Genomic DNA, 15,926 nt, shown 5'->3' with positions numbered 1-15,926 from the left:
TTTGCAGATTGGAGAAGGTTGTCAGATATAGTAGTAGAAAATTGACAATCTTTGTTAGGTTATTGCAAATGGCAAATACCTCGGCATCCCTGCCTGCTTGATTGGTGAAACACAAGAAGGGAAGCCAAATTGAATTGTGGATTTTGAGGTCCTCAAGAAGGATGACATGCATTATGATATAAATAGTTATCTCCATTCAAGTCTGAAGTGCAGCTTTCAAAAGTATTTGCATTTCACCAGAGGTGACTCTGGGAGAAAATAACACTTCTGTGTTTTCCCACAGTGATTATCATAAATAGAGGTGCGGCTTCTTCTGATCAGAGTGCATCCATATTGACAAATATTGTTGATATAACCAAATATCAGCAATATTTGGCTACTGCATTTTTTCATCAGGGTGTAATATGTCAAAAAATTATGGTGGTGGAATTATATTACAGATTAAGATATTTTATGAAGGAGAAGTGCCTATTGATATATATCTTGACCTAGACAGAAAAATGTTTGTACTATAATACACAATTTATTACAATATTACATTTGATATTACACAAATTAGAAAAACATTTTAGTAAGAAAATAAGGAAAAAGATTGATTTCTTAGCCATATACCTTTCATTTGCTGTTACATATGCGTTTCACCAGCATCCAAGGCATTTATACAGTAGATTCGTTCCAGAAAAATCTGTGTAAATGAAAACTGTGTAAAAAAGAATACAGTGCATATGAAAAATAGAAGAATGGTTCCAGATGTGAAAACTCGATATGAACAATGAGTTATTTTCAAACAAAACATGAAAATCATTGAATAAAATACTATTTAATTTTAATGGAATATTTTTTATTTTAAATACTTATTTAATGTATATACATATGTCTTTCTTAAAGAGAATAGTGTGTCACTAATAAAACAGAAATTTGAAAAGGCCCAAATACACCCATGCATTTGGTTATTAGTTATTAAATTGTAATTCCCATCACTTTCTGTGTGAGATTGGAATTAAATCACTTCCATCACTTGAAACAATTTGACCGTCCTGTTCATACTGCATTGGCGAAATATTTTGTTCAGTAAAAGGAACTAAATTAGCACTAATTTTCAATAATTCTGGACGTTGATTTTTTTTTTTTTTACCACGAACTCTGTAATTAATCGTTGACATCCTGTTTTGACTAGATCATATAATTCCAATGCATTGGTAACGTGTTAAAATCCACGCCCATTGCCTTGCCCGTGGTCTTAGATAAGAACTCTATTTCATGAACAAAACGCAATATGTGTAACCATTTCGAATTGTAAACAAGAAATGATTGCTTAACAAACAGCTTAACTCTTTCCAAGCATCTTTATGTAGGCGGGTTTCCCATAACGGACCAACTTAACTTCGAAGAACCAGCACAGCACAGCACCCTTCTGCTTCCAGGACAAACGGGAAGATCTGCCTCCATTCGGCTAGAAGAACACCAATCTTATATTGAATACTTTAAACCTGAAAAGTCTGGACTTGCAGAACATGCCATCTTCACTAGACACAGAGTTCATTGGAGAAAGACAAGAGTTCTTCACAAAAGTCAGTTTCTCATGGAACGCCTTTATAAAGAAGCATGTGAAACTCTACTTCATTCTCCTAACTTAAACAGATACGACGGCTTACATCTATCCCCTTTAGTACTTTACAAATCAGCTAATCTTTCCTAACTTTTTATTGTATTAAATTTTTTTTTTTTTTTTTTTTTTTTTTTTTTTTTTTTTTTTTTTAGGAAAGTTATTGACCTTTTTAGTTATCTTACACCAGCTACTTAGGTGGCGCTTTTTGGAATTGTCAGTTAGTGTTTAATTTTTGTGCCTAATTGTACTAAAGATGCCTGTGACACACAGGCGAAAATTATACCATTAAATAATATTTCTACGTGAGTTTTTCCGTTATTTATTATGTATAGTTATGTCTACTCACGGTTTACCTCTTTTAAAACTTACTGGAATCCCTGGTTTTCTCTCTGCTCTGATTCAAAATTTTCTTATCTCACATTATAGCCTTCATTTGCTGCCTTTACTGCTCCCCTAATTCTGAAGCCATGCTTCCCTTTATGACTACTTATTGCTAAAAGATTGTCTTAGTAGGAGACTATAAAATCCATAACGCAAACTGGTTCCTCTTCTCTAAATTTACAAATGAAGCCAGAGGGGAAGTTAAAGCAGTTGCCGACAGTCCCAAGACGACCCTTTCTTAAGCAGCTCTCCTTCTGAATACTTTGTGGATGTCTGCACTTCTCCTTCCAACTCTGATCATTATCTTATCCAAGTCTCCTTTTCTACAGTTTGTTCTCGTCCTAGCCAATCTCAGCCTCATACAACTGGACCTGTGGAAGTTTTATGTCTCTTTTCCATGATTAGATTACTGTTTTTTGCTCAAACACATGCATTGAAGTAATAACTGAAATAAATCTCACTAGAATAAGGCCTGACAGTACCATGGTAATCTTACTCAAGGATAAGGCATCAGTATTTTCCCCAACTATTGTTTAGACCAATGCTTCCCTGTGGGCTGCAGCCCCCTTAGGGGCCATTAGTTTTGTTGATGGGGTCATGAAATAATGAAAACAAATTTAACATTTGTACTGCAAATGTACAATGACAATATAAAATCTATATAAAAATATAAGATAATGTGTATGTAAGATGCTAAAAATTTAATATTTGTATTTGATTTTTGCAGTATTCGCTGTGTATGTTTTGTATTCAATATAAATACAATAAATACTATAATATATGGCTGTATTACAGATTTTTTTTTTCTATGGAGTCTGTGAAATATTTTAATTTTTCTAAAGGTGTGTGTGTGGGGGTCTTTACATCCATAAGTTTGGGAAGCACTGGTTTAGACAACCAAGGCAAATCACTTCTTGTACACTACCATTGCATGACTCCTCTGATCTTTTGCCAGAAGGACATAAGAAAATTCCTGATTAATCTTGATACTAATAAGTCTCCTGTCCAGATGTTATTCCTCCAGTTGTGCTCCAGAATTAACACCATGTCATCTGTATACATATATAAACTATTATATTCATCTGGCATCAACCCAACAGCATGGAAGCAAGCTTTTATCTGACTTGGACCTAAACAAGGATAAACTTTTGCCATCAAACTATCATCTCATTCCTCTCACTTCATTACTCTTGAAAGTGATGATCATCCATAATGAGCTTCTTCACTATCTGGAAATCTATCAGTTTATTAGTGAACACTAATATGGATTCCACTGTTCTTGTTCTACAGCAGACCCTCCCACCTTTGGATGTAGGTCATGGAAAGATTTGGAGAATCCCTATGTGGTTGCTCTCGATATTGCAAAGACATTTAATCATGATTGACATTGAGGCCTTCAGAACAAGCTACCATCTTATGGTCTCCCTACTGCCCTTTGTGATTGTCTGCTATCTTCCTGCATGCCATGTTGGATGGCATCTTCTCATCAGATTTCTCTCTCATTTCTAGAGTACTCCAGGATTCTGTATTCTCACCCATACTCTTCCTCCATTACATCAGTGACCTTTACTCTCTTACTTCAAATTATATTCACAGTTTTACTGATCAGTACTTGCCATTCATCTTCATTTAAGAAACCCTATAGCACTCAAATGATTGAAGCTTCAACTATATGAACTTTCATAAACAATGACTTAAATACTGATCTCCTTACATTCTCAAGTGGAGTGAAGACATCTTAGTGAATTTCATGCTATTAAAACTCAGTCTTGTCTTAGTTCCTGCAAGAAAGATCTTACTTCACTCCCACTCACTTGATATTCCAATATCCTTTCAAGACCAGTTTTCCCTTCCTGGGCTGACTGTCACATCCAGCTTATCCTATCACAAACATATTATATTAATAACCTTCTCAGCCTCTAAAAATCGTGGTGTTCTTTTTCGTTATTACTTCCTTCTTGCTCAACTATAAATCTCGGATCTGACCAGCCTTGAATATTGTTCTCACATTTGGGGTGGTTTGCCAAACACCTCTCTAAGAATTCTCAGTGATATACAAAATAGTGATTCACTTAATGGGTGACCTCTCTCTCTCTCTCTCAGATTCCCCACTTTTCCCATAGGTGCTCTGTTTTTGCATTGTGCTTTTCTACAGGTACTTTCACTTTCATGAGCATCATCACTGCTGAATTGGCCACTACCATTCCTTCATTTTCTTGTAATCCTGAGAACAGCCACTGGTCAAACCCATACGCCATCTAGCTCCAAACATACCAAATGAACTTATCTTTCATTCCATCTACCTCCATTCTTCAAACATTCTTCTTCCATACTGATTTTCCTAATGAGTACAATCCTCAAATTAGTAAAAGTTAGTATTTCTAAAAAAAAAAATGGGTCTCTGCAGTCCTGTTTTTAGAGTATTTAGTGTTTTATATAATTTTTATTAAGATATTACAATATTAAATATAGTTTAAAATGTTGCCTAAACTGCAGAAGAAACATAATGCTAAGAAGAATAGTGAAGTCAAGAATAAGAAGGCATATCCTGCTAAGGAGGATATTGAAAATGATTTAACCTCCAAAATTGTCAAGTTAAAGCAGATTATTAAATGATGCAGGAATTATAGAAAGCCAAATAACATTTAAGATGAACTTAGGAGGAAGGATAAGAAAATTAAGCTGCAAAGTTAGTAAGTAACAAAAATCAGATAATAACGTTGATTGTAAAAAGGACATTATTTGGTATGGTGATGCCATCGTAAAACATGTAAGTGATGAGCTGGTTATAACCTAAAGTTTTCCCACAGTTTTCCTATAGCACTTGCAATTACAAAACAGAAAAGAGATCATAATTGTAGTCCAGTTAAGGTAGAAAGTGATGATTGCTGTGTGAGATGGAGTCTAACAAGATAAAATACATAATGGGATTAAAACTTGAGTTTTTTCTTGGTTTTATTCTTTGATCATATATTAATAAATGATATACACAAATTGTCAACAAGTTTCACCAACTATTCTGTCTAGCTTCTTCAGGACAAGTATGATGGTACACAATAACGTTTGCTAGTAAAAAAAAAAGAATGCAGTAACACTGTCAAATAAATGAAAATTAAAACTGACGTGTAACATCATAAGCATGGAGCGTGGTGTCTCAGTCATTGTTTATTGAGTGCGTTGTATAGTTTTTAGCAAAATGAAATTCTGGTAAGCTGAGTGAATTTATTAGGCTTTTCCAGATGTCTTCAGAATCATTCCGTGATTTCTGTTTAGATTTTCACCCGAATGGAGTACAACCGTCGCTTCTTTGAAGTTTCTACACCAAAAATTTGTAGAAGGCATTAATGTCTTAGGAGATCGTAAAATGTGGCGTATAGTTTTGACAGGTTCGAGAGCAACTCTGACGTTGAAAGACTTCATGAGTTTGGCTATTTTTGTTGAAACTGAGCCTGCATAAGGGATGACGATGTATATTGCGTGATAGGAGGTTGTTGCTGTGGAGGATTTCTATGAAGAATCTTTTTGATTATATTTTTTGGGTAACTGTTGTTTACTAGTGTTTGAGATATGAGACTGAGTTCATCAAGATCTTTTTCTTCTGAGATAATATTGGTTGCTCTATTTTTAAGTATATGTATTATGCTGAGTTTTTGTGCAATATGGTGAGACGATTTGAAGTGCAGTCCAGTGTATGTTGGTTTTCGATAGATTGTGAGCTGGATTTGTCCATTCTCTTGTTTCTTTATTAGTGTATAGAAAAGGCAATTGATTATTCTTTTCAAGCTCTAACGTGAACTTTGTTTTTTGGTGGAAGGAATTTATTTTTGTAAGGAAATCAAATAAGGTAGTTTCTGTGCCTTTCCAAAATATAAAAAACATAATCCTAGTTAGGCTAATAGCCTAACTCATGAAGTCTTTCAACATCAGAGTTGCTCTCAAACCTGTCAAAACTATACGTCACATTTTAAGATCTCCTAAGGACATTAATGCTGTAAAATTCGATGCAGCATCATAAATCTTACAATGTTTAATTGCATCAATTTACAGGAGTCGCATCCGAAATTCAAAGAATTGTAAAAATTGTATATAAGAGATGTAAACAATAATATCAGCCCATATAAAATTAGCCCAGAAAAATTTACATGATTCTGTAGATAAAAGATATATGGGTGTGTATTTCAAAAGAGAATCCCTCAGAGATTGGAAGTACGTTAGAATTACCTACGTAAGTAATACAAAATGCCCATCTGTATAGACCCAGAGGAATTATGCATGCAAAAATAAAGTAAACAAGTATCTAAAAATAGAAGTTTAGGGGCAATTACCTTAGAGTTCGGAAATATATTTGATGTATCACTTGGTATAGGGTAGATTGGAGACCCACTGTAACCAAAGCAATCCGACACTGCCGTCAAGGTCGATAGTAGAAGGGGGTGGTATACATCAGCAGCTGTTCTATGCTGAAAAAGGGATTAAATTACACTTCAGGGAGATAGAAGTCGGAACTTTCTAGAAGGAAAGGAGTTAGCATGTGATAAGTATGGGGATCTCAGACCTTAGTTCAAGGTTTACGCGGAAATATTTGGGGTCTAAGAAACTTCGCGCAAGGTCCAGAGAGGCGAAATAAAAAGATCAAGAATGGACTAAGGTGGATCGACTGGGAAAAATGGATTAGCGTGCATTGGGAGACGTGATGCAGGGAGAAGAGGGGGAGATCGATCCATGTAATCCTGGATGAATTCATGGAGGGTAACTGGAGGCGAAACCTTGTAGAGCGACCAGTGGCCCAGGACCAAGATGACCCTACGTCTGAGTGCCTACTATGCCGAAAGATCGAGCTCCAGCCCCGCAAGAAATTCCAGAGGTGAACATGGTTTCCATGATGCGTCTGAAGCAATAGAGCAAGCCGTAACAATAGAGGGGGATCCAGAATAAGCCCGAAGAGAAGATACGATTAAAGTGCAATTGTGCCTATGAAAGAATTAATGTGAGTTGAAATTTTTTGTTGAAAACGTTCTCTTAATTTATGATGTGAAGGACTGTTTTGGATAGACTGAATTCTTAGGATTGAAAGATGTAAATAGATTGAAAAGTAATTCGTATGAAGTAAATCTGCTTTTAGAATAATTGAAAAGATGTTAATGAAAGTTTAAGTGTACGTTGTATTACATTGAAATGGTTTAAAAGAGCTGATAAGAAAATTATAGAATTTAGAATTGTAATGGTGTGAAAGGTTGATTGCTAAGTGAGTGTTACATTCTTTTTGTGAAAGTTAGAATTGGAGATTTTTATTTGTCAAAGCATGATAATTCCTAGATTGTAAATGGACTGATAGTTATTTGATATACAGAAAAAATTGTTTGATGAGTTACATATTTGATGCTTATAACATCCTGAGAGTTGTTCTATGTGATGTTTTAATCTTGATGCTTAACCTTGAGAGAAAATGATAGTTATTTGATATACAGAATTAATTGTTTGATGATTTACGTCTTTCATGTTTATAACTTGCCTAAGAGTTGTTCTATATGATGTTTTAATCTTGATGCTTAACCTTGAGAGATAATGATAGTAAATGATAGTAACATCATTTAAGTGTATACATTGTATTATTGTATAAGTGCGAATAAACATGTTTGTTTTATTTATAAACAACTGCACTGTTCCCAAATAAAATCCGATCCTGTAAGCGGGAAAGAAATTAAACCTTGGTGCGAATTTTAAGTTAGGAGTTAGCCACGACTGTAATTAACTGTATAGAGGTGCTTTACTGGAAGTATAAATATTTTCTTATGCCAATTAGAGATTTTTAGTGGCGCAGTCTGGAATAATCAAATAAATTTCTAGAAATCTCAAGTATAAGTTTAATATACTGAAAGTAGGGAAAGGGAATTAAAGATTAACTAACTATATAAAAAGGTAACGGATAAGGATAAAGAACAATAAAGTTAACAAATGAGAATATAGAGACGAGTCAAGAGAAATAGATAGATATATAAAGAAATCGATAGACAGATTTAAGATAGAAATATTACAAAGGCGCAATAACATTAGAACATAAGTAAATAATAAATAAAAGATAGAAACCTCCTCAAAAATATTACAATGCCTTCTTCAAATACGCAGGTGTATACAACATCTCATGTTCCTGTGGATTAAATTTACATAGGCCAAACATCAAGAAGCCTGGAAATTCAAAAAAAAGAACATATAGGGGACGTGAACAACAACAGAACAGACACCTCAGGATTAGCCCATCACTTCTCGATCTCTAACCATACCATCAATTGGGATAACAGCTCCATGCCTTATATAGAAGAAGATTTTTGTTGTAGAAACTTCAAAGAAGCGACGGTTGTACTCCGTTCGGGTGAAAATCTAAACAGAAATCAAGGAATGATTCTGAAAGACATCTGGAAAAGCTTAATAAATTCACTCAGCTTAGCAGAATTTCATTTTGCTAAAAACTATACAACGCACTCGATAAACAATGACTGAGACTCCATGCTTACGATGTTACACGTCAGTTTTAATTTTAATTTATTTGACTGTGTTACTCCATTCTTTTTTTTTACTAGCAAACGTTATTGTGTACCATCATACTTGTCCTGAAGAAGCCAGACAGAATAGCTGGTGATACTTGTTGACAATTTGTGTATATCATTTATTAATATATGGTTAACGAATAAAACCAAGAAAAAACTCAAGTTTTAATGTTAAGTGACCTCAAGTGAACTCAAGTTTTAATGTTAATACAAAACAATAATAATATATAATGGGATGTTGTTACAAACTTAGTGGATCAGTTGCTGGTGATGACAAAAATCATTGCCAAATAAATGTTGTTGCTAAATGAAGTAATCAACATGCATGTCTAGTTATTCAAAAATTGATTAAGTAGTAGTGAAATATCATGGGAAGAATGAAACTGAGTTTATTCAGCTGTTGCACTTCTTCGAGCAGTATGTGACAGAATGTACTCAAAATCAAAGAGTGTTAGATCTGATTATAGTGTCAGAGGGAATGTCTGTTAAAGACATGACTGTTCTACCTCTTCACTGCTGCCTGAGTTAGTGACAGGGATCATGCTGTACTGACTTAAGAAGTGGCTAAGTTTATAGTTGCTCAATTCAGAAAAGGTTATATGCTTAACTACAAAGCAGAAAATTATGACCAAACTTTGAGAAGTATCTAGGTTCTGTCCCTTGGTATCAGTTGCTAGATGAGAAGAATGTCAGTAGTGCATGGAAATCATTTAAAAAAAAAATACTTAAATCATGAAATGTTGGAGTGTTCCAATAAATACAACAAGAGTGAAATGGATGTTCAGTCTTATTAAGCAAGAGATTCTTAAGAAACAAATGATGTGGAATGAATACCACATGCATAAGAAAAATTCCAGTTATGAAAATCATAAGGAGCAGGCCAGAAGAAGAGTAACAACTATTATACAGAAAGCCAAGTCTGAATATGAAAACATATTGGCTTTGCAAGCCAAACGCAACCCCCAAAAAAACTCTGTTGTTATTCTGTAAGTAAAAGAAAGAAAGGAAGTATACCTCTTCTGAATGCAGATGGTATAGAGATTACAGATGCTGAATATATCGTTCAAACAAGTGTCCATTTGCTAAAAGCTGTCAATCAGGTGTATCTGATATTGAGCTCACTTTTATCTCTTCAATCCTTCTCATACACTTGAGAAACTCAAGTGTATGAGAAGGAGCTGTTGGAGTTTTAGCACATATGCTAAAAGGTTCAGCTGAACCTGCTGGCTGGCTATTTCTTTGACCAAGCTATATAATTTGGGTTTAGAACAGGAAAAAATGTATGAAAATCCCAATGCACAAGGGTAGTGCAAAGACCATGTGGTCAACTGTCAATCTGTCAGTATCTTGCATTCATGGTGAAGATTTTGGAAAAGGTGGTAAGAACTTGCATACAGAAATGGAGTGAGAGTGAATCAATCTATATTATGCAGCAGGGCTGTGGATTTGAATGTTTCTTTGGTGTGGATGTCTGGAGGTCTTTAGGCAGCATATGATTTTCATTCTGAAGTGATGCCATTATCACCAGCCTTAGTTATTTTGCTTTTTAATTTTTAAATATTTCTCTCTTTTTTTTTTTAAATTTCTTTTTCTAAGAATTTAGTTTTGTATTTTATTTAAATTTTGCAGGTAACAGCCATTAAGATTTTACAGCTTCAATTTCACACTGGCTTTATCAACCATGGAACTCATACTGCACTCTTTAGTAGGTGAGTTAATTTTCTTCACTGTCCTCTTGTATACTAAGTACAGAAATATCATATTTAGCCCCCTCCCCCCCCAAAAAAAAACATGTTTTTAATTCTCAAAGAAAAGGGGGAGAGGAAATAATATCAATATGCAGTTAGTCTTCTGATGTGTCTACAATCTGATAATAGCAGTAGTTATTATATTTACTTAGTCTTTTACTGAAGGTGGAATAAACCAGATATGATCAAAACTGCTTCCTCTTTTCTGACCAGAGTTTAACTTTTCTTTTTGTTAATTACATATGATTTGTGAATGCAGGTAGTTTAAATAACTTCAAAGTTCGTTATGATAGACATGTTGCTTGTTGAGTGGGCCTCACATGATGAGTCTATTAATTCCATGGAGATTACCAAAATAATAATATCAACATTATTTTGTAACTACAGTAATTTTGTAGAAAAATAAATTGAGACAGTTCATTATTGCAAAGAGTCATTACATAGATGTTCGGAGAATGGTGGGAAGTATTTAAAGGTATGGATTGATTTTGATGGACAAAAGGGTTTGTCATCATAATCATCTATTTCCTAATATGTATCCTCAAGGGATGTTCAGGCTACTATGAAAGTACCACATGATTAAGTTAATATTGTTATTAATCTCTTGTCAGCACTCCAATATTGTCATATCTAACATTTCTTTCTTGTATGGCATCTCTCAATAAATCAATCCACCTCAAGACCTTAGTCTTCCTTTAGGTGTTTTTTTCTTCCATCTTCCTTCAAACATAGATGAGTCCTTCCCACACATTCTTGAATACAATGTAAAGTTTATTCCTTCCTTCCTAATGTCTTCATTTCTAATATGATTCTGCCATTGATGGCATCCATTCAGGCCTCTAATTTTTCTTATAGAAAAATTAGAGGCCTGAACGGATGCCATCAAGTACCACTGATGACCAAGTGCTTTATTTCTAACCCATCACTCATATCCATAACTTAAAACTGGTTTGAAAACTGTCTTGTATACTACTAGTTTAGTGTTTTGGCTAATTTCTCTTATTCCATATAAATTTATTCAACTGGCTCTCTAGCTTTGCTCATTCTGTTGTCTATTCCTAAATTTGCAATATTCACTAAAAACTGTGCCTAAATAGCTGAAATATTTTACTTATAAGTTCTCCAGAATGCAGCAAAGGTTTTCAATGTTCAGCCTATTTTTCTAGTTTTGCTCTTTTTGATATTGATTTTCATGCCAAATTTGTTATAGCTGTTATCAATTTAGTTAGAGAATCCTGGAAGCTTATACTGGATGTGTATGGGGCTACAATATCATCTGTATAAAGCAAAGATGCTAAGTTTATCTATGATTCTAATATCAGGTATGATGCCACTCTCCTTCATAATATGATCCATATAGATGATGAATAAGAAGGGAGAAACTGTGCACTCTTATCTTACACCTGATTTTACATCAAACCATTTCATGTATTTGTTTCAATTCTAACTTCTATGTATGGTGTATAAAAGTCTTGCAGTAGCTGCACTGCATAATTCAGAAGGCCTGGACAGAGGGACGAATTCCCGATGATTGGAGTAGAGCTCTCATAGTACCCATAAAGGGAAATAAAACTGAATGTGAGAATTACAGAGGTAGTTTACTACTAAGTGTTCCTGGTAAGATACATGCAAGTATACTTGAGAAATGGTTGAGAAGAATTGTGGAAGAAAAGCTTGGTGTAGAACAAGCTGATTTCAGGTCAAATAGAGGCTGTCAGGATCAGATCTTCACTTTATGACAAATAGTGGAGAAATCATGGGAATATAACAAAGATCTGCATTTAAGTTTTGTCAATCTGGAAAAGGCATATGACAAGGTGCCAAGAGAGAAGCTATTCAATGCACTACAGTTATATGGTGTCAATGGGGCATTATATCAAGCTATACTTAGTCTTTATTTGAGTTGTAAGTCAGCAGTTAGAATTGAAGGAAGTACAGGAAGATGGTTTAATGTTAAATCTGGTGTGAGACAAGGATGTACATTATCCCCTCTGTTATTCATTATCTATATGGATCACATTATGAAGGAAAGTGGTATTAAACATGATATCAAAATTGGAGATGTTAATGTCAGCTCTTTGCTTTATGCAGATGATGTTATACTTCTAAATAAATCCACTACAAGTCTGCAAGATTCTCTGACTAAATTGAATAACTGTTGTAATAGATATGGTATGAAAGGTAGCAATAAAAAGACAATGAAAATAGGCAGAATAGTTGAAAATATCAACTGCGTTGTGAACAGAGAACCTGTGGAACAAGTAAAACATTTCGAGGCACGATTTTTAGTGAAGATGGTAAATTAAATATAGAAATAGACCACAGAATCAACAAAGCTGGTATGGTGAGAAGTCAAATCTTATTCCATATGAATTTATTCCATATCGAATAAATTCGTATGGAATAAGAGAGAAATTAGTCGGAATACTAAATTAGCTGTATACAAGACAGTGTTCAAACCAGTTTTAACTTATGGATCTGAGAGCTGAGTCAGAAGTAAAACACTTGACCAAAGACTAGATACTGCAGATATGAGAGTCCTGAGAAAGATTAGAGGCATAAACAGATGGCATCAATGGCAATATTGTATTAAAAATGAGGATATTAGGAAAGAACTTGATGTTGTCAGCATCCATTAATGTGTTAGCAGAGCTAATCTTAGGTGGTATAGTCACTTAAACAGAAGGGGCGAAGAAAGATTAGCAAAACAAGTGTTCTCTGCTAGGTTGGCAGGAAAACGACCCAGAGGAAGACCAAGATATAGGTGGATTGATACGGTACAAAGTGCCTTAGATTATAGAAATATACGATCTGATAATGTTGGAATCTTGACAAGTAACAGACTGATTTGGAGGAAAATTGTAGATAGGAAGTTAGTAATGATGTAAATTTTTCATGTAGTGCTATCATATCCTGTACACCCCTTGAGGGTACATGGCAGGAATTTGATGATGATGAGGATATATTGCAAATGTTGTGAAGACATCTCATAGAATTGCAGCAATATTGAGTAGAGTATTGATAATGAGAAATAAAAGCATGCTGGTCCCATTATATAAAGCATTGATCAGACCACATCTGGATTTTTGTGCTCAGATCTGGTCACTAGGATTTGATGGGGATGAAGTAACCTTGGAGATAGTGCAGAAACAGATAACAAAAATGTTATCACAACTGTATAATATTGATTAAGGATAGACTGAGGGCATGTGGACTGCATAGTTTGGTGGATAGAAGGCAAAGAGGGGATGTGGTCGAGACATTTAAGGGTTATTATATTATTAACACTGAGGAGATTTTTCGTATTGTAGAGCATGGACAAGGGCCATCCCTGGAAGTTGCAGAAGGAGATGTTGAGTAAAAGAGTAAGAAGTAAGTTGTTTTGAATGGAAAGTGGTAGGACCATGGAGTGCATTGCCTGAGTGGGTGGTGAACATGCAGACTGTCGATGACTTTAAGGAGTGGTATGATAGACTTTGTGTTGACCTCCCATGAGGAATCTTGTGACTCCATGGAGGTCAGGAAAATAATAATTTCTGAGCTTTTTTCAATAGCCTCCAGAGCATTTTGCCACATTCCTGATATTTGTCTTCTATATTCTTACTGAAATCTTCCCTTGAGTTTTGTTTAGCTACATTCGTACATAGCCGAGGTCTCTTACATTTTTTCTTTATATTGTTTTCATGTGTCTGCTGACTTATTTACTAGGAACTTTGAGTATACTTTTTTCTTTTACAGGACTGCTTTAACTTCTTGTGTCTGCCATCGTGTTCTTATTTTTATATCTTTGTAGACAGCTTCACCGCATGTCACCCTAGCTGAATTGATGTTTTTTTTTTTTTTTTGGTTTTCCACTGAGACTCTGAGGTTTGGTTTTTGTTTTCAAACCATTGCATTTTTTCTTCAATAATGGTTGTATAGCTGAATCTACAGTTTATCTGTACAAGCCACTCAACTCTTCTTAAAACTTTCTCACATGCTGTTCTTTTCAGTGTGACATTCATTTTTATCCTACTTTAAACTTTCTTAGTATTTGAAATTGGAAGTGATCATCACTTCCAATTTCAAATACTCTGTACACTCCTAAATCCCGAACTAGAATGAGAATATCACTATCAACATGACATAGTCAATGTGGCTTATTCTCGCATCTTTCTTCAACGTGTACAAGGGTGGTCTGAAAAGTTCTTGGCCTAACAATTAAAAAACGAATTTATAATTTCAAAATTATTTTTATTTTTCAACATCATCTTCCTTAAGACTAATACATTTATTCCAGCGATGCTCCATCGCCATTATCCTGTCCCCCCTGTAGTGGTTCTCAGTTAAATCTTCAAAATACCCTTCTACAGCTGTAATCACCTCTTGATTCGAAGGAAGATGCTGACCTGTGAGGAAGAGTTTTAGTTTGGGGAAGAGATAGAAGTCAGAGGGAGCCAAATCTGGGGAATAGGGTGAATGTTCCAACAATTCATAGTGCAGATCCTTTAATTTTCCCATTGCCAAAACAATTTTGTGGGCAGATGCATTGTCCTGATGAAAGATCATTTTTTTCTTCTGCAAACTGGGTCTTTTCTCATGAAATTTTTCGTCTAGTCTGGTTAAAAGATCAGAATAATATTCCTTGGTTATTGTTTTACCCTTTTCAATATAATTAAGAAACAAAATTGCCTTTAACATCCCAAAACACAGATGTCAAGACCTTTCCTGGTGATGGAACCCACTTTGTCTTCTTTGGTGCTGAACAACTGGTTTCTGTCCTCTGTTTTGACTGCTGTTTGGATTCTGGTGTGTGATGGCGAATCTAAGTCTCATCCATAGTAATAAATCTATGCACAAAATCAGTTTTATTCTTGTTAAAACACTTCAAGCACTGTTCAGAGATTTTCACGCGAGTGCATTTTTGACGTGCTGTGAGCAAGCGTGGCACCCATCTTGTGCAAAGCTTTTTCATATGCAATTTTTCATGCAAAATATATCCTACACATTCTGATGAAATGCCTATAGTCTAAGCAATTTCACGCACTTTTACTCGCCAATCATCCAATACTATATTGTGCACTTGATCAATGATTTTTGGTGGTGTTACACTTTTTGGTCGTCCTTCATATGGATCATCTTCGAAGCTGGTATGGCCACGTTCAAACTCGGCAGCCTATTTCTTAATTGTTGAAAACGAAGGAGAAGAGTGCCCATAAACTTTATGAACTTCGAATGAATTTCTTTTGGTGTTAAACCTTCTTTTACAAAGAATTTTATAACTGCACGATACTCAATTTTATCCATTTCATTTTTGCTTCAGACAGCTGTATAAAACAAACTACTAGTTAGAATGACTTGCAATTTCACATGGATGCTTATGACAGATGTACCAACTTATCAAAAAAACATCTCTTGCTGATAGTGTTGCCATCAATGGTCCAGGCCGAGAACTTTTCAGACCACCCTTGTACTTGCATACATCTTTATGTTGAAATGTGGGGTTATTAATGATTCTGCATTTTGAGCAGAAATCCAGCAAATAATTACCATTATTATTAACTATTTCCTTTTCTCCAGATTTTACCAAAAAGTTTTTACTTAGTTGGTGGGATTCATTACCTACTCTGTTGTTCATATCTCCAACAAGAACCACTTTTTCCA

General features: G+C 34.7%; 1 protein-coding gene across 4 annotated transcripts in view; it reads left to right on the top strand.

Moving 5' to 3' along the window:
• aux (cyclin-G-associated kinase) overlaps positions 1–15,926 on the top strand; it is a 482,129-nt gene that overhangs the window by 272,881 nt on the left and 193,322 nt on the right. For all 4 annotated transcript variants that reach the window (XM_090404291.1, XM_090404283.1, XM_090404277.1 and 1 more), the window contains exon 17: positions 10,165–10,244. In XM_090404291.1, coding sequence (XP_090260417.1) covers positions 10,165–10,244 — 80 coding nt within the window. The remainder of the gene's footprint in view (positions 1–10,164; positions 10,245–15,926) is intronic.

This window comes from Typopeltis vanoorti, chromosome 2, assembly GCF_054136105.1.
Source record: "Typopeltis vanoorti isolate ZY-2024b chromosome 2, IOZ_Tvanoo_1.0, whole genome shotgun sequence".
NCBI lineage: Eukaryota > Metazoa > Arthropoda > Arachnida > Uropygi > Thelyphonidae > Typopeltis > Typopeltis vanoorti.
The sequence above is the reverse complement of the archived record's forward strand: the minus strand, read 5'-3'. Positions and strand labels throughout refer to the sequence as shown.